The sequence below is a fragment of the Balaenoptera acutorostrata genome, chromosome 3 (assembly GCF_949987535.1).
Source record: "Balaenoptera acutorostrata chromosome 3, mBalAcu1.1, whole genome shotgun sequence".
Lineage (NCBI taxonomy): Eukaryota > Metazoa > Chordata > Mammalia > Artiodactyla > Balaenopteridae > Balaenoptera > Balaenoptera acutorostrata.
The window spans coordinates 29,738,437-29,756,035 of record NC_080066.1 but is presented as its reverse complement, the minus strand read 5'-3'; the positions used below and the strand labels follow the sequence as shown (position 1 = coordinate 29,756,035).

The following is a 17,599-nucleotide window of genomic DNA, read 5'->3' as shown; positions in this document are numbered from 1 at the left end:
AAGCCAATTATGAGGATCAGAATCAGCTCCAATAATTTTGAATTACTCCTCAGCAAGGTAAATGACCTTCTCTCAGACTTCTGTTGTGGGCTACCCCTGACCTCAACAATCATCACTATAAAACAACTATTAAAACTTTCTAATTAAAGCCAGCATTTCTGATGCTTAGCTATGCTGTGTTTATAGCTCTCAAATCTATCAGGTTACTGGACCTAAGACACCTTTATGCAAGACACCTATGCTTTCTGAGAACTGGGCACTATTTGCAATGGACTTGGAAACAAGAAGTTAGGCAAATCCCGTTTTCTGCTCTTCTCTCTTGTGTGATATAAGGCACCTGTCTCCAGGCCTCAGTTTCCTAAACAGTAAAACAGATGTTCCTAAACAGTAAAACAGATGTTCCAAAGAACAAATGGGGAAAAAAGCAGCAAGGGCTTTGGGTCACCTGAATTACAAGTCCAATACACTGCGGAGGATGGCAACTGCTGCCACCTGCGCTCAGGTCTCCGTTTAGGAAAGCTGCAGGCTGTGGAGGTCTGAAATCACTGGGCACATGGCAGCAACGAACACAAACAGACAAGGCAGAACTGAAGGCCAGGAGAGGTGCTCAGAGCTCTGGAGCCTGCCCTCCTCTTCACAGAAAGGTGGTGGGTGTGAACACAGGGGCTGCTGCTTCCAAAGCCTGAAGGCAAAGCCCTGCACCGGGGTGCGGATGTTAAGGTCTGAATGCTTTAGGAAGGAAACCACTGAATTTAAATGAATTTTCCTTAGACTATTTCTCAAAGACGAGTCTGAATATATGATACAGACTAGAAGACCTGTTAGCGCCTTCCTAACAGGAAGGATTTTAAATGGATTAAAGCTAATAGGTTAAACTATCTAAAATGACAAACAAAACCCTTAATTTTCCTGGAATAAAAACATTAATTCAATGTTTTAAAAAGCACAGTTTAATGGCTGCTTTACAAATCTGCTTTAAAAACATAACAATAAAATGCTGACTTAAAATTCTATAGCATACATAAAACTAACACTTTCACCAATTTCAATTTTTCTTTTGAAATTCCACTGTTAAGGGTGTAACTTGAAAAGTATCCTACTGAGTTCTATTAATAGTGGACCGAAGTTATAGTCCTCACTCTGCCACCAGCCAACTAGCTGTATTTCTAATTAATTTTACCTCTGTGCGTTTCAGTCTCTGAATCTTTAGAGCTCTAAAACCCTCACACTACAACTGTAATACTACGCAATTTTTCTGGCAGTTATTTTCAGAAACTATTATCAAATCTCAGTTAATAAAATAATGTAGACCAAAACTCAAAGTCTCAGAAAATGACTTACTTCAAAGTGTTATTTCATTCACACCAAACATTACATGAATAGTCAAAAAGGATAAAAGGTTTCCCTCTCAGTCTTATAATTCCAGGCAGGTAACAATGGCACTGATAAAAACAAACTACTCCATGCAACTGGATTAAGGCTGATTACGTGTACTGTTAATTATTATTAAACATTTGGTACACTTATTCTTCACCAATTATCAATAAACCTACCTAACCACACCCCCACGCACCAAACTGTAAATTGGAAGATAATGATCTAGCTTTCATTTGCCCCACTCAGAATATTACCTAGCACAGGAGTCCCTCCCTATCCGTGGTTTGCTTTCCATGCTTTTGGTTACCCAGGGTCAACTATGGTCCAAAAATATCAAGTGGAAAATCCCAGAATTAAACAATTCATAGGTTTTCAATTGCGCGCCATCTGAGTAGCACGGCCCAATCTTGCGCTGTCCCACCCGGGACGTGACTCAACCCTTTGTGCAGCGTATCCCGCCCATTAGTCACTCAGCAGCCAGCTGGTTATCAGATCAGCTATCACAGTCTGGCAGTGCTGGAGTTCAAGGGACCCTTATTTTATTTAATAATTGCCCCAAAGAGCAAGAGTAGTGATGCTGGCAATTCAGATATGCCAAAGAGAAGCTGTAAAGTGCTTCCTTTAAGTGAAAAGGTAAAAATTCCTGACTTAATAAGGAAAAAAATTGTGCTGAGGTTAAGATCTACAGTACGAACACTGTGAAAATTGTGAAGGAAAAAGAAATTCATGCTAGTTTTTCTGTCGCACCTCAAAGTGCAAAAGTTATAGCCAAAGTGTTTGATAAATGATTAGTTAAGATGGAGAAGGCAATAAATTTGTACAATAAGGTACTTTGAGACCACATTCACATAGCTCCTATTATGGTATATTGTTATAATTGTCATATTTTATTATTATTGTTAATGTCTTACTGTGCCTAATGTATAAATTAAACTTTATCCTAGGTATGTATGTATAGGAAAAAATTAGTACATATAGGAGTTACGGCACTGTCCGCAGCTTCAGGCATCCACTGTGGGAATGTACCCCCAGACAAGAGAGGACCGCTGTAATATGACTTGTGGCCGTACAGTGAATTTGGGAAAACACCTGATCTATGTTTTTTTATCTTGAGCTGTAATCTCGCGATTTCACGAAAAACTTAAAACTACGTTAACAGATTAAAAACCTCCACAATGACAATCAAACACACTCTCAACATTCTAAACTTCAAAGAACAGTATGCTAAGAGTGTCCATGACTGAAAATACTAAAACTTATGGTCATTTTAGGATCCCAAACCACTCTTTTGTAGGAAAACATTTCACTCTTAACTGGAAGTTTCGCCAGGTCACAGAGACTTTCAAATTCTATTTGTGTGCTTGAATGCTTCTGCAATTTTATTTGGTGATCCTATTTTCTACTTCCGGTCCTTTCATGTTTAGGATTAACTCTCCTGTACTGAGCCCTGAAAGATAATGATTTCAGCAGAATAAAGGAAAATTTGTCAATGTATACAAAGAAATAGGAAGAGCTGTGAAAAACTAAGGGCCACGCGCAGAGACAGCAAGTACTACGTACGAGCTGCTTTAATCACTGCATCCTTCTGTCTTCACCAACTGCCCTTCCCCTGCCTAGATATTTAAGGTGTGAAGAAGCAAACACTGCTGACTCATAGTTACTCACTTGTACAATGGTCTGTACTCCAAGGGAAATGGTCTGTATGAAGGGAAACTAGAAATAGCATTCTAGTCTGACACCAAGCATCACTGGAGATACAGATATGAATCCAAAAGGAACATGGACCTTACAATAATGCCAGAGAAAGGTTTATTCCAAAAGGTTTCCACACTGAGCTTCTGCACTAAATGACAACCAGCATACCATAATAGTAGCAAAGATCAAATGCTTTTGCCTTCTAAATACCCAGAGTTTTAAAAGGCAACTCTCTCCACGGGGACTTCAAGTCTGCTTTTAAAGGCTCCTGGCATTCCCTGACCATGGGAGTTTTGAGAAGCCAGGCAGCAATGGATTACAGTACATACTATATGCAGTGTGCTTATGACACACACACACACAGCTGACTCTTAACAACACAGGTTTGAACTGCGTGGGTCCACTTATACACGGATTTTTTTCAATAAATATGTACTACAGTACTACACGACCCAAGGTTGGTTGAGTCCACGGGTGTGGGACCACAGATACAGAGAGCCAACTGGAAAGTTCTACTCTGATTTTCAACTGCGCAGAGGACTGGCTCCCCAACCCCTCCGCTGTTCAAGGGTCAACGGTACATGGCAAGGCAAAAATTATACAGATGGTAAAATCTCAACAATGAAATACAGAGACATATGTAATCAACAAACAGAAATAAAAATGTTCAGAAAGTATAAAGTATTTAAAGAAGAGGTTTTAAAGGACTTGATTATTTCCAGAAAAAAATATTTGAAAAGGGAATGTTTAATATATTCAGAAAGAGATAATAATCGAGGCAACTTGTAAATCTATATCCAATTGGTCACTATGTTTTTAATCCCTATATTTTCAAGCTTTGACAATAAAACAAAGTTTTTTGAAATCTGAAAACAAAATGTTCTCATTTTCCAGAGATGTTTCTAAAAAAGGAATCTGTTAATTAGTCTGCCTTAATAAAAGCTGAAATAACAAATATACTTTAAACAAGTGACAAATGCTAGCAGGTTTGAGGCCTATTTTTAAAGTATTTTTTAAACACACATGATTATGTGTAATACAAATGAAAGGGGTTCTAAGCAACCTATTCTTCATTTAGACCAGGGCTTGGACTGTTCCACTGTGACAAACACAAGTGTAAGCAAGAGAGCTTGCCACCCTGGGGCCAAGTAAAACCAGTCTGTATGCATCCATTCCTCCCCTTCAACACAAGTCTCTGTAAAGCAGAAGGATTGCTTAAAAAGGCAATTCTGGTCTTACAATTCTCCTGTTTCAAATCCTCTGACTGCTTCTCACTGTTCTTAGGATAGAGAGCACAACTCTCACCCATGCCAGGAGCTCCAGACCCTGCAGGACCCCACTGCTGCCTCGCCCACCCCCTCCCTGTCGCCAGCCTCTCCAAATGAGTTCCTAGCTCAGAGTTTTTGCACCATTATCCTCTGCCTAGAAGGCTCCCTCCCCCTGCCCAATCCCTCAAGGTCTACATGACAACCTCCCAGCACAACATTATCTGATTGTCTCCCTGCCTCAGTGGACAGAAAGTTCCAGAGAGGAGGGCAATTTTCTCTTTTGTTCACCATTACAACCCTGGGATTTACTCATCAATTATTTAGTGCATACTGTTTTCTAAGGTCTGGGTTCATAGTAATGAACAGAAGAGACAGAAACCCTCAACTTCATAGGGTTTACATTCAAATACAAGAAGACACAAGGTACGTAAAATACAGAAATTACATGGCATGTTATAATGTAGTAATAAGTGCTACAAACAAAAATAAAGCAGGGAAGGGAGATGAGGGATGTCCACCACACTCCACACTACAATAAACTCGACTGTCCTAACGGGACTGCTCAAGGAAGCGTGGAGTGGAGAGTCCTAAAGAAGTTTCACGTACAGAGGGTTCAAGAGTCCAAAAATGCTGGTCTACTTTACTTTGAATAAAACAGTTCACTGTCTTAATTCCTTCTAGACCACAAGCCTTAGAGAAAAGTTCTGGTATCATTCATCTTTGTACTGCTAATGTGTGGCTGATCAAAAATACCTGCTCAAAGAAGGAATGAATGAACCCTCCTCTTTCCTCTCAGTGGCCTTGCTTTGCACCAGATCATGGAGCAATGATTCTCAAAAGGGAATAAAAAAATGGAAAAATCTGGGATTCCCTGGTGGCGCAGTGGTTGAGAGTCTGCCTGCCGATGCGGGGGATACGGGTTCGGGCCCTGGTCTGGGAGGATCCCGCGTGCGCCACAGAGCGGCTGGGCCCGTGAGCCACAATTGCTGAGCCTGCGCGTCTGGAGCCTGTGCTCGGCAACGAGAGAGGCCGCGATAGTGAGAGGCCCGCGCAGCGCGATGAGGAGTGGCCCCCGCTTGCCACAACTAGGGAAAGCCCTAGCAGAGAAACGAAGACCCAACACAGCCATAAATTAATTAATTAATTAATTTTAAAAAATAAAATAAAATAAAAAATAAAAAAAAGGAAAAATCCACTGAAGTTTAAAAATACATTTTCACTACTGTAATTGCTTTGTTTTTGGCTAATATAATTTGTTTTCATTTCAAAGCAAAATAAAGAAGGTAAGAAATATTTATTGTTATCAAAAGGGGCACATTTTTAAAGACTGAGAAAGAATATCATCTAGAGGTCCCGTAGTTAAATCACTCCACCTAAAATAGTGTATGTGCTAGATGTAGCTATCAAGTCAGTTAACATTTTTTAAGTAGAATTTTTATGCATTTTCTATTGCATTCTTTTCAAGTAAAAATTTTCATGTTTGTTTATGAAAGCATGCAAATAATTCCTCTAAAACTGAGGTGGGGGCTTCCCTGGTGGCGCAGTGGTTGAGAGTCTGCCTGCCGATGCAGGGGACGCGGGTTTGAGCCCGGGTCTGGGAGGATCCCACATGCCGCGGAGCAACTGGGGCTGTGAGCCACAACTACTGAGCCTGCGCGTCTGGAGCCTGTGCTCTGCAACAAGAGAGGCCGCGACAGTGAGAGGCCCGCGCACCTCGATGAAGAGTGGACCCCGCTCGCCGCAACTGGAGAAAGCCCTCGCACAGAAACGAAGACCCGACACAGCCAAACATAAATAAATAAATAAAAATAAATTTATTAAAAAAAAAAAAAACTGAGGTGGGAGGTGCCTTATCCCTCTAGTGAAATGAAGTTTCCTCAACATCTGTAGTGCAACACTTGGCCCTGGGCTGGGCAAAGAGGTTAGGGACATAAAAGGATCTTGCCCACAAGGAGCTTACATTAATTAATTAGTGCAATGCCTTGGGGTGCTATGGAAACAGAGAAGCACTCAGCATGACATTAAAAATTAAGGCAAGGATTCCTGAAATACCTTTTTAAGGATGGGTTAAGGAGCTAAGTCATAAAAAAAAAGAAGAGAAGACCTTCAATTCCAGGCAAAGGAAATAGAGAGAGCAAAGACAACATCATGGTTTTGGGGAGAGGACTGTGGCCAGCGCAGGCCAACCCAAAGGTGGCCCAGCCAGCAAGGAGAAGGCAGAAGTGGCAAGGCCCCTGGGCCCTTCTTAGGCAGGGGACAGTCACTGAGGAGTTTTTACAAAGGGCCTAACAATCAGGATATGCCTTTAAAGCAACCTCTCACTACAGTGTGACAAAAATGGTGTGTGTAAATAAGAGAGCATTTTATTTTTATCACACAGATATCACCCTAATTTATCAGTTTTTAAGCCAAAACTTCTGCATATCAGATTTCATAAAGAACATTTTCAGTGAAGACTAAGTCTCACCTCAAGGATTATCAAATTTAAGTAGGAAATGTCCACCATGTTACAGAATGCACTCTGTGGCCCAGGTCTCACTATAGTAGGGAAGTAGGGCTGACACTAAAGAGGAAACCAGACCATGACAGAAGGCACAAAAGGGGTGGCATCACTCACCTGCAACCCTTCATGATTACACAGGAACCATGACAGCTTCTCCAGAAAAAATGGTGAAAAAGTTTATAAAGCACTGAAGGGACAAAAGGTTTGGGGGTGGGGGAGGTGAGAAGGAAGGAAACATAAGCTGACTTAATCATTTTGCCTGATCATAAGGAAGACATTTACATGTTGGAAAAATAAAGCCCTAGAACATTAGGGAAAAAACATTTCCATGTTGGAAATATCCTTCTCCTTTCATCAGTAAGAGAACCTAATGGTTATCTACCTTACAATTCCACATTCTAATAAATTCATTTTCTAATCAAGATAGCTCCAGAAGTAGAGTAGCTCCAAAGATACCAACAAGTGCAACAATTAGGAGTAAAAAGTTCAAACTGAACTAAATTAACATCAGGTCTGGTGAGTTTAACCCTCTCAGAAGGCAGTGCCTCCTTTACTAGGTACTCTAAAATTAGCTCTTACAGAAAAAGGAGAACTCTTTACAGGAATAAAGTTTTACAAAGGAGCATAAGCAACCAAACCCTGCAGCAGTGTCTGTTTCTTTTAACAATGTACTTTCCATAAACACAACTTCAGTGCTTGTTTTCTTCTCTCCATTAGAAAAAGGTTGAGTCAATGGTCTTATAGGAGGAATTACAAGAATACACATGATTTTCTTGCATTTACCAATCAGGAAAAAAAAAATCCTTAAATATGAGAGAACTCTGCAAGAGTACAGCATGTGTTATGAAAGCCTATTTGAAACTTGTGCCTTAAACAATAGGATGAAAACAAATGGAATTTAAAGTAATATAGCTACAGAGCTTTTTGCAATCTCAAGGGACAATCATAAAGAAAACACAAGTTACTAAAATTAGAAGACCTAGGTTATAATCCTAGTTATCACTACAGAAAGTATGAATTCCAGCAGCAGGACACTGAAATAACAGTGAAAGGAGTTTGTCAGCCACTTGGTTGGTAACATCAACCACAGCTCTATCATTGCAAAAACTTGTAATATTGTTGCTAATCTATGTTAAGTAGTGGGGCTACTTTAAAGCACTGTTTATTGTTACTAACATTAAAAACATGATGTTCCCACCTTGCACTTAAGTATTTTGGAACTGTTTTATGATACATGAAGACTGCTTCATTAAAAGCAAATGATTAAGTAAAATATTTGTTTCCACAGATTTTAAATACGTATTTGCCTAAACATATGCTTATCTGTGAAAACCATATTAATATCAATAAATTCTCCAAATCTCAATTTTTTTTAAAGTGCAATTCCTAGGAACCTTAAATAAAATCAAAATCTTCCCTGAACATGCTGCCATTTAATTTTGGCTACTCTTCAACAAAACACGTTAAAATAAATGCCAAGAAACTTCTGTTCTCACATTATCATCCATTTTCTCTCTGGCTCTTACTCAAATATAGTATAAATCCTTTCTCCAAATACACATTCTGTCCTCAGACCTTCTTTCTCTGCCCAGATACATGTGATAAAGAAAAAAAAAACTGTTAATAAATTAAAACTGACAGTCACTAAAAGAATATTGAAAACAGTAATAAGGTAAACATCATTTTCAAAATTCTGAATAAGAATCTGAGTAATAAAAAAAAAAGAGCAAAAACAGCCAACATCAACATGTTACAAACAGTCCTATGAGACTGATGTTATTATAATCCTCCTCTTAGAGATGAAGAAAGTGAAGCCCCAGAGGGTAATTTCTAATCAGTAAGAAGCCATCTCTATCTCCCTTCACACACCCACTTTTTCACCTTACAAAGGCAACACACATCAACTTTTCAAAATACAGGATGAAATTTATTTCTAACTAAACACAAGTTTCAAAGCGAAGTACACAAATCAAATTTATGGTTGAATAATAAACTTGCTAACCTGATGCCTTTCATAAAGTATTCCACCTTAGCAACTCAAGCAAACTTACATCAAGCGATTTCGTAGAGCCTGATTATAAAACTGCCCTTCAGAATATTAAATACAGAGAAAAGTTGACAAGCCACAACCATTTCAACTTCTGTAAATTACCCTGACTGTAAATTAGAGGGAGCCAGGCAGGTGGGGAAGTATGGAAATTGCACACTGCACATATTATCTAACCTCCAAAGAAATGAACGTCACTCTTCCCCACTGTGGTCTTTGCAAACTACAACTCAGAACCTATTTCAAAAGCATTTTAGATACTTAACACAAAATAAGAGACCAGCTAAGTGTCATGAGAAAAACTTTAAAAACAAGAAAATAATTTGTATGCTTACAATATTCAAGTTGATATTATCTTTTTTAAAAAAACCCTCACACAAACTGATTTCCCTTAACAGTCCAGGGAACTCTTCCCGTTCCTTCAGTTATCCAAAACTTCAAACTTCCACTTAACATTTAGGGCAAGTTACTGTGCAGCCAAGGAGAGGGTCTCAAACGCACAGGATAGCTACCTACAGATAATCTTCTCAAGTTTCACCTCAGCCTAAATTAAAGACCGTTTTATGTAGAAATGAGGGGGAAGACAAGATGACCTGCACGGAAAGTTGCAATACAAAATTACAGTGAAGTCTGAACAAGTTTTAAGTTTTACGTTCTGATTGGACACGACTGAGAAGCAGGTGGTAAGAGATTCCTGACCTGCCCCTTTCTCGAACACAGGGCGTCTTTAGAATTTTTTCCTAATTCTTCCAGAATCTGCCTCTGCTCAAACCTCCCTGAGGAGAGCGGGAGCGTCCCAAACACACCCGGAGCAACAGGATCCCACTTCCTGGTCCGAGTGACCCGGGCCCTCCCCGCCCGGCCGGCCGCGGTCCCGGGCCCGGGCGGAGGGCAGGGCGAGGCCGCCGCAGTGCGGGCCGGACGGCGGTGCTGCCCGTACCTACCACTCCCCCGGCCCCCGAGACCTCGGCCCGGCCCTGGCCGGCCCCAGCCCTGCCGGCCCCCCGGCCCGCACCCAGACCCCTCTGCCCGCGCCCCGGCCCGGCTACACTCGCTGGGCCCTGCCCGGCCGCGTCCTCCGGGAAGATGGCGGCCCATGACAGGCGGGCGCGGCGCGGGTCCGAGGCGGAGGCCGGGCGCGATGCGGCAGGAGCGGAGCAAAGCAGCCCGCCCGCCACCGCGCTCACCTGTCAGCACCGCCGCCGCCCGGCCGCCGACCGCCGCAGCCCCGGTGCCCGGCAACCGCGCCACACGCGGACGGGCCGTGAGGGAGGGGCGGAAGCAGGGGCGCGGCCGGCCCGGACGAGCGGCGGGGGTCGGCGCGGCGCGGATTGGCGGCGGGGCGGCGGCAACTCTTTCCCGTTTCGGGCCGAAAAATATCTCAACCTCGCGACTCCAGCGCCCCAACGCTCCTTCCCGTTCGCATGAGAACACACAGCTCCCGCTTCCGGGCCCCGCCGGAAGTCCCGCCTCGCGCGCGCCCGCGCGCCCGCGTACTCACCGCCTGGTCCGCCGACTGGCGCTCGGCTCCCTTACGTCATGGCGGTACGGCGCCCTGATTGGCCTCGCGCAGCGCCGGGCCCGCCCCCTCTTCCTGGCCTCTCGGTGCTCGTGCCCCTCCCGGCGACGCCTGTGATTGGTGGGAGCGCGCACGCAGCCCCACCCCGCGCACGCTCTCCGCACCGCCCCCGCCGCGACCTGAGGAGGCGGTGCTATCGGCTGGGACCGCGACCCCCGCCCTCTTTAGCCGGGGACCGAGACTCCCGCCCCCCGCCTCATCCCGGGACCCCGCCCCCGTCACCCCGGGACCGCGATCCCCGTCCCCCTTGGCCCAAGACCCTGACCCCTCCCTCCCCTCACCCCGGGACCGGACACCGCCCCGGGGCCGTCTGGCCATCCAGGTGGTCGGGTCAGGAGAGCCCCCTGAGCGCGCCCGGGAAAAGGGAGAAGGCGGTGTCGCCTGTCCGTGGAGCGGGTGCTCTGGGCCCCTCGTCGGCCAGCTCCGTTCTCCGCGGTTTCAGGGGAAATGCTGAAGACTCGGGATGTCTTCCCAAACCCGAGCATGTGCCACCCACCCGACCCATTCTATGAGGAGGAAAAACAAAAGTAAAGTATGTTCACCGGCTTTAAGCTTGCTGCCTGATTTCCTGTGTGCCTGCTCCGCTTGGCTGTTGATTATGTAGACATACATGTGACCTGGAAAGGCTTCTCTGGGTCACTCTGTCCAGCCGTAACCGTGCACCGGTGCTTCTTACCTGTTCCTTCTGCGGGTCCGAACGCCGACAGGATGCGCTCTGGACTTCCGTGTATTGACTGGGAAGATCACATCGGTGCTGGGCGCCTTCTGCTTTGGCATACGTTGTCACATCCTCGCTCTAAAATACTTGCAAGTTCAATAATGCTATTCATAGCAATGTCTTTAAAGATAATCACGTAAGACTGAGATTTCCTGTAATATTCAAAGCAAGTACATATTTCTGGAAAAAAAGTCGCGTTTAAAGTTCACTTTCCAAGAGAACCTGTTGGATATGTTGCAGAGCCCTTCTCAGGTACCTCCACTTGGAACGTTTTAGACTGAGGCCCAGGAAGTCATCCCTAGGCCGGGCCCAGTGATGTGGTCCACCGCTGAAAGGTCAGGAATTCTCCAAAGTTGTTAGGTTAGATTTCCATCTTTTTTGCTTGTGTCTACATTCTGGCAGACTTTTTGATATACAGATAAGTGCCCATATTACAAAAGAGACTAAATGATATGAGAATAGTTTATATTGAAATGACATCTTTTACTTTCTATTTGTGTTGGGTGATCCTTCCTAAACAATCAAAACTGGCTTTTTATTCCTGTGTGATTTTTTTTTAACTTGTGCTTCAAAAGAAGCACCCATTTTCACCTTGGGATGTGAGATTATAACAAAATGAATTTTTATGGCACTTCTACTTAGAAAAATAAGATCAGTTTTTAAAAACCACTTCTCATCTCAAGCAGTTACAAGTCCTACCTATTCTATCTAAAAACTTTCCTTCTCCTGCTTACGATGGATTTGCCTGCTGTTACTTCTCTCCCAGTTTGTTTCAATAGCATCACAGCTGGTCTCTGCTTCCCCACCTTTCACCATGCCAGCTTACATTTCCTTTAAAAGCCTCCTCACCATCCCCCTCTGAGTCAAGACTTGTTGAAGTCCAAGTTGTTTTTCATGGACTAGCAGGCCCTTCACAAACTGGCTCACTGGCCCCTCACATCTCCTTTCCTGCCCCAGGGTTAGACAACCTAACTTTCCAATCACATTCTCTGAACATGCATTTTTGAAGACCTTGGGGTTGTCTCTGGGTGTGGATGTGAATGACACACAGGCTTTACACTCTATGACCCTACCGTTTACTGAAAGGCCAATCAACTGGCAGTCACCACAGTGTGATAATTCCTGTTAGAGAACAAAACAAAGAGAGAAGCGTTGGTTCCCAAATGTTTGCTGTGCATGAAGTTGTGTGTGGAGTCTTTTCGCTTCTGAACACTTTGGTCCTCTAGTGTCCTTCATCTGTGCTCTTCCTTCTGCCAGAAGGGTCATCCTCTGCTTCCACTTCTGGCAAAATCTGGCTTATTTTTTCCAGTTACAGCTCAAGTGTCAGCCATTTATATCTTTTCCTTTCAGACAATCGGTTTCCCTTCTGGGTACTCGTAGCACTCACCAAGTCCCTACTCCGCCTTAGGGGCGGTGCTAAGTGCTGGGGAGATGGCACAGAGCAGTACCAACCAAAAGACAGGTGAACAGGTAGTAGGGGATAAAGAGGAGTAAGGTTTACTATGGAGTGTGTGCAGATTGCCCAGGTAGCAAGCACATGGGAGGGTCTGAAGCCAGCTTGGGAAGGAATCAAAGAAAGAGATGACCAAGACAAGGCCAAAGTCACCAGAGTGGAGGGGCTGCCAACACACCTTCCAGCAGGGAGGGAGAGGCCAGTCCTGGTCAGAGAAGGAAGTATTTGAACATGACAGAGCATAAAACCAATCTGGTAAGGTGGGTGGAGGGCACGAGAGCCTGGAGGGGTAAGCAAGGCAAGAATCCCAAAGGTCTTCCGAGCACTTATGATGTTTGAATTTGATAGTGAGTCAAGGTTTTTATTAGAAGGTAAGAGAGGGCTCATAAAAGGTATTAAGCTCATAGAGAATCTCTGGCCCCCAAAAGCCATCCAAATAGAAATGCAATAAGGAACTAACTTAGTCAAATTAGGTGGAAGTATCAAAATGAAAATGACAGTAATACATGAGAATACATTGGAAAATAAAAGAATCCATGAGTTCTTACTAAATATAAACAAATGTGTAAGTAAAAAAAAATAATAGAAATGAGGAAGGAAAAGGGAAAGCTATTCTTTACAGTAGAAGGCTAATGAACGAGAAAGAATTTTTTAAATTACCATGTTGCAACTATCGTAACATTTATTCTGGCAAAAATCATCAGTGTAAAATAGATAGCTAGTGGGAAGCAGCCGCATAGCATAGGGAGATCAGCTCGGTGGTTTGTGACCACCTAGAGGGGTGGGATAGGGAGGGTGGGAGGGAGGGAGACACAAGAGGGAAGAGATATGGGAACATATGTATATGTATAACTGATTCACTTTGTTATAAAGAGGAAACTAACACACCATTGTAAAGCAATTATACTCCAATAAAGATGTTAAAAAAAGAAATCATCAATGTATGCTGAAAATCATTGGGTAAAAGTTGTTGAGTAAAAAGTTGTGAATGCCGTTTCACAGCTTATTAATTGCTTATTGCTTATTAATTTCAAAGGGGGGAAAGGTATTTTTACAGTGGATAAATATGGTGGACCCCATCTTAACTGAGGGGTGAAAGTTGGCATCCCCAATAATGGTGGCCTGCTGACATCACGTGATGTCAGTTATGTCGTGTTCCTGTCAAGCCACAAACTAACCATGAGGAATAATCACAAACTGAGGACATTCTACAAAAACTCTTACTCTTCAAAAACCCGTACTCTTCAAAAATATCAAGGCTTGGGAATTCCCTGGTAGTCCAGTGGTTAGGACTCGGCGTTTTCACTGCTGAGGGCCTGGGTTCAATCCCTGGTTGAGGAACTAAGATCTCACAAGCCGCACGGCATGGCCATAAAAGACAGTGAAAGGTTAAGGAACTTTTCCAGATTTAAGGAGACTAAAGAGACATGACAACTAAACGCAATATGTAATCCTAGACTAGATTCTTGATTGGAGTAAAATTTGCTATATGGGTCATAATTAGAATTTCAATATGGACTCTATTCCAGTCTTATAATCAAGGTTAAATTTCCCAAATTGGATTTATTTATAAATTGTTTTATGGCTCTGTAAGAAAATGTCTTTGATCTTAGAAGATATAAACTGAAGTATTTAGAGGTGAGGGATCAAGATATCTGCAAGTTTCTTTCAAATAGTTTAGTGAAATACACACACACATACTTATACAGAAAGAGAATATAACAGAACCTTAATCGGTAAATCTAGGTGTGGGATATGTAAGTGTTTGCAACTTGCCTGTAAATATGAAGCTCCTCAAATGGAGAATTATCTTTTAGAGATACATACTTAAGTGTTTATGAATGACATGATATTATATATGTTTTACATTTGATTCAAAACAATCTAAAGGAAGGTGGTCGGTAGGAATACAGAAGAAATAATGGGACAAGCTGGTGTGTTGAAAATTGTTGAAGCTGGATGATGGATACATGGGGGTTCATGAAACTCTTCTCCCTGCTTTTGTATATGTCTTAAATTCCTCATGATAATAAAAATACAGTGATGGGGCTTCCCTGGTGGCACAGTGGTTGAGAATCTGCCTGCCAATGCAGGGGACACGGGTTCGAGCCCTGGTATGGGAAGATCCCACATGCCACGGAGCAACTAAGCCCGTGCGCCACAACTACTGAGCCTGCGCGTCTGGAGCCTGTGCTCCGCAACAAGAGAGGCCGCGATAGTGAGAGGCCCGCGCACCGCGATGAAGAGTGGCCCCCGGGGCATCTCTGGCCGGTGATTTGCCCGGGCGCCTCCGTGCGCTCGGCCAACGGCCTCTGACAGCGCCCACCCGAGCGCCCCGGGAGCCGGCGAGCGGCGGTCCTCGCCAGGGACTTTCAGCGGGTCCAGGGGGACAAAAGTGGCTCTAAATCCAGCACATGCATATTGAAGCAAGTTAAAGGATTTAATATGAAGCACAGAAACCGATAATGCCATAAAGCAAGCAGTAGTTGGTACACATTTAGTGAGTGGGGCAGCATTTCCTTCTCCCAGTGCTTCTGAGATGGCGGAAATTAGTCGAATTCAATATGAAATGGAATACACCGAAGGTATTAGTCAGCGAATGAGGGTCCTGGAAAAATTAAAGGTAGCACCACCAAATGCTGACCTGGAACAAGGATTCCAAGAAGGAGTTTCAAATGCTAGTGTGATTATGCAGGTTCCAGAGAGAATTGTTGTAGCAGGAAATAATGAAGACATTCCATTTTCAAGACCAGCAGATCTTGACCTTATACAGTCAACTCCCTTCAAACCTCTGGCATTAAAAACACCACCTCGTGTACTTACGCTAAGTGAAAGACCACTAGATTTTCTGGATTTAGAAAAACCTCCTCCAACCCCTCAAAATGAAGAAATCCGTGCAGTTGGCAGGCTAAAAAGAGAGCGCTCTATGAGTGAAAATGCTGTTCGCCAAAATGGACAGCTGGTCAGGACTGACTCCATACCTGTGTTGCGTGGTGGGTCTGCTGCCGCCACCTCTAACCCTCATCATGACAATGCCAGGTATGGCATTTCAAATATAGATACAACGATTGAAGGAACCTCAGATGACATGACTGTTGTAGATGCAGCTTCATTAAGATGACAGATAATCAAACTAAATAGACGTCTACAGCTTCTGGAAGAGGAGAACAAAGAACGTGCTAAAAGAGAAATGGTCATGTATTCAATTACTGTAGCCTTCTGGCTGCTTAACAGCTGGCTCTGGTTTCGCCGCTAGGGGTAACCTCAACTCAAAAATACTGTCTCAACAGCTGGAAATTTGCAAACTTCTTTATTTCTGTCTTTGCATTGTATGCCGTTTTACAGTCCCCACCCTGAAAATGTATTTCTCCCAGAAAGGATGGGGGAAAGACTTCTATTTGCAGGAGTAAAGGTATATCCTGTCACTCGACTGTATTTAGTTTTAACCAGTTCTGCCCTAACACCTACTTAAAATTCTCCCTTTGCATGTTTTGTAAATAGGATCTAGTTTGTTTGTTGTTTTGTTTTGTTTTGTTTTGTTTTTGCCTCATCAGTCTGCACAGCTAATTCTATGAATGGGAGGGAAAAAAGTGTACAGAAAATGGATTTAGAGAAGTGTCTGTAAAGGAAAAATAATACTTTATATTGTCCTGTTTCTCAAACACTGTTAGATTAAACAGTTTAGTTAATAGACATTTTTGCATCCACATTTCAACATTAACACTACTGAAGTCATGGTCTGGTGTCAGATTTAATAAACTCAAGTCACCTCATGTTTCAGGATCACCTTCGATAAAATAATTCCTAACATTTTCAGCAGTTTAAGATGTGGGCAAAATGTGCATTTTTATTTTTATTTTAGTTTTGCAGATGGTTTTCTATAAAGTACATTTTTACTAAGTCCATGTGTGAATGATTTAAAAAGCTATAGAATAAGGTATAAATGTAGTGTATTTAATAAACTGTCAACCAAAGCTAAAAAAAAAAAAAAAAAAAAGAGTGGCCCCCACTTGCCGCAACTAGAGAAAGCCCTCGCACAGAAACGAAGACCCAACACAGCCATAAATAAATAAATAAAATTTAAAATAACCGAAAAAAAAAATACAGTGATGAAGTGGAGGGTTTTAATTCATTACAGATATTCCATGAACATGTATTGCTCAAGAGGAGGACTACATTTCCCAGGATACTCCTTCCTGCTGGAGGAACAAAGGAGCCAAACCTCTGGGTCTCAAAGTTGAATGACCAGGACAGCGGGGCAAAGTTGTGTTGGCAGGTGCCAGCCCAGGGGGAGGAGGCCTGAGGGCCTGTAGGGGAGATGCAGGGTTTGCATGAATTTTGGAAACAGGAACCATATCTAGAGAGAGTTTCTGAGAAACTTTTTTTGTGTAGTGTGCTTTGTAATACCCCAGGGCTAGTTCCTAGTAAAGACCCTGGCCAGTCCTTCAAGGCTTCTGTAGTTGGATCGTGTTTCCTTTGAAAGTAACTCCTTTCTTGGCCGAGGGTGCTGCCTGGGACAGCAGCTTAAATTTATACTATTGCTGGCAGATATCTTCTGGGGTAGTTGACCTACATAGTACCTCTGCATTGAGGTAAATGTATCACTCTAGGCCTCAAAAAAGACTGCATTTGGGCTTCCCAAATGAGAGTCTGCCTGCCGATGCAGGGGACGCAGGTTCGAGCCCTGGTCTGGGAGGATCCCACGTGCCGCGGAGCGACTGGGCCCGTGACCCACGGCTACTGAGCCTGCGCGTCTGGAGCCTGTGCTCCGCAACAAGAGGGGCCGCGGCGGTGAGGGGCCCGCGCACCGCGATGGGTGGTGGTCCCCGCTCGCCGCAGCTGGAGGGGGCCCTCGCACAGAAGCGAAGCCCCAGCACAGCCAAAAATAAATAAATAAAATTATATATAAAAAAAAAAAGATTGCATTTTCACCATGATTGCTGCCTGCCTGTATCTCTC

General features: G+C 43.4%; 2 protein-coding genes across 6 annotated transcripts in view; one reads left to right on the top strand and one right to left on the bottom strand.

The window, feature by feature from the left end:
* LARP4B (La ribonucleoprotein 4B) overlaps nucleotides 1–10,348 on the bottom strand; it is an 85,472-nt gene extending 75,124 nt beyond the window's left edge. For all 5 annotated transcript variants that reach the window (XR_009007495.1, XM_057542858.1, XM_057542859.1 and 2 more), the window contains exon 1: nucleotides 10,078–10,348. The gene's annotated coding sequence lies outside the window, so the exon portion shown is untranslated. The remainder of the gene's footprint in view (nucleotides 1–10,077) is intronic.
* Nucleotides 10,349–14,902: 4,554 nt separating this feature from the next.
* Nucleotides 14,903–15,930, top strand: LOC103004288 (mitochondrial fission factor-like). Its single transcript, XM_057543482.1, is given in 1 exon segment — nucleotides 14,903–15,930. A coding segment is annotated over 1 exon segment (717 nt). The 5' UTR covers nucleotides 14,903–15,179; the 3' UTR covers nucleotides 15,897–15,930.
* Nucleotides 15,931–17,599: the final 1,669 nt, after the last annotated feature.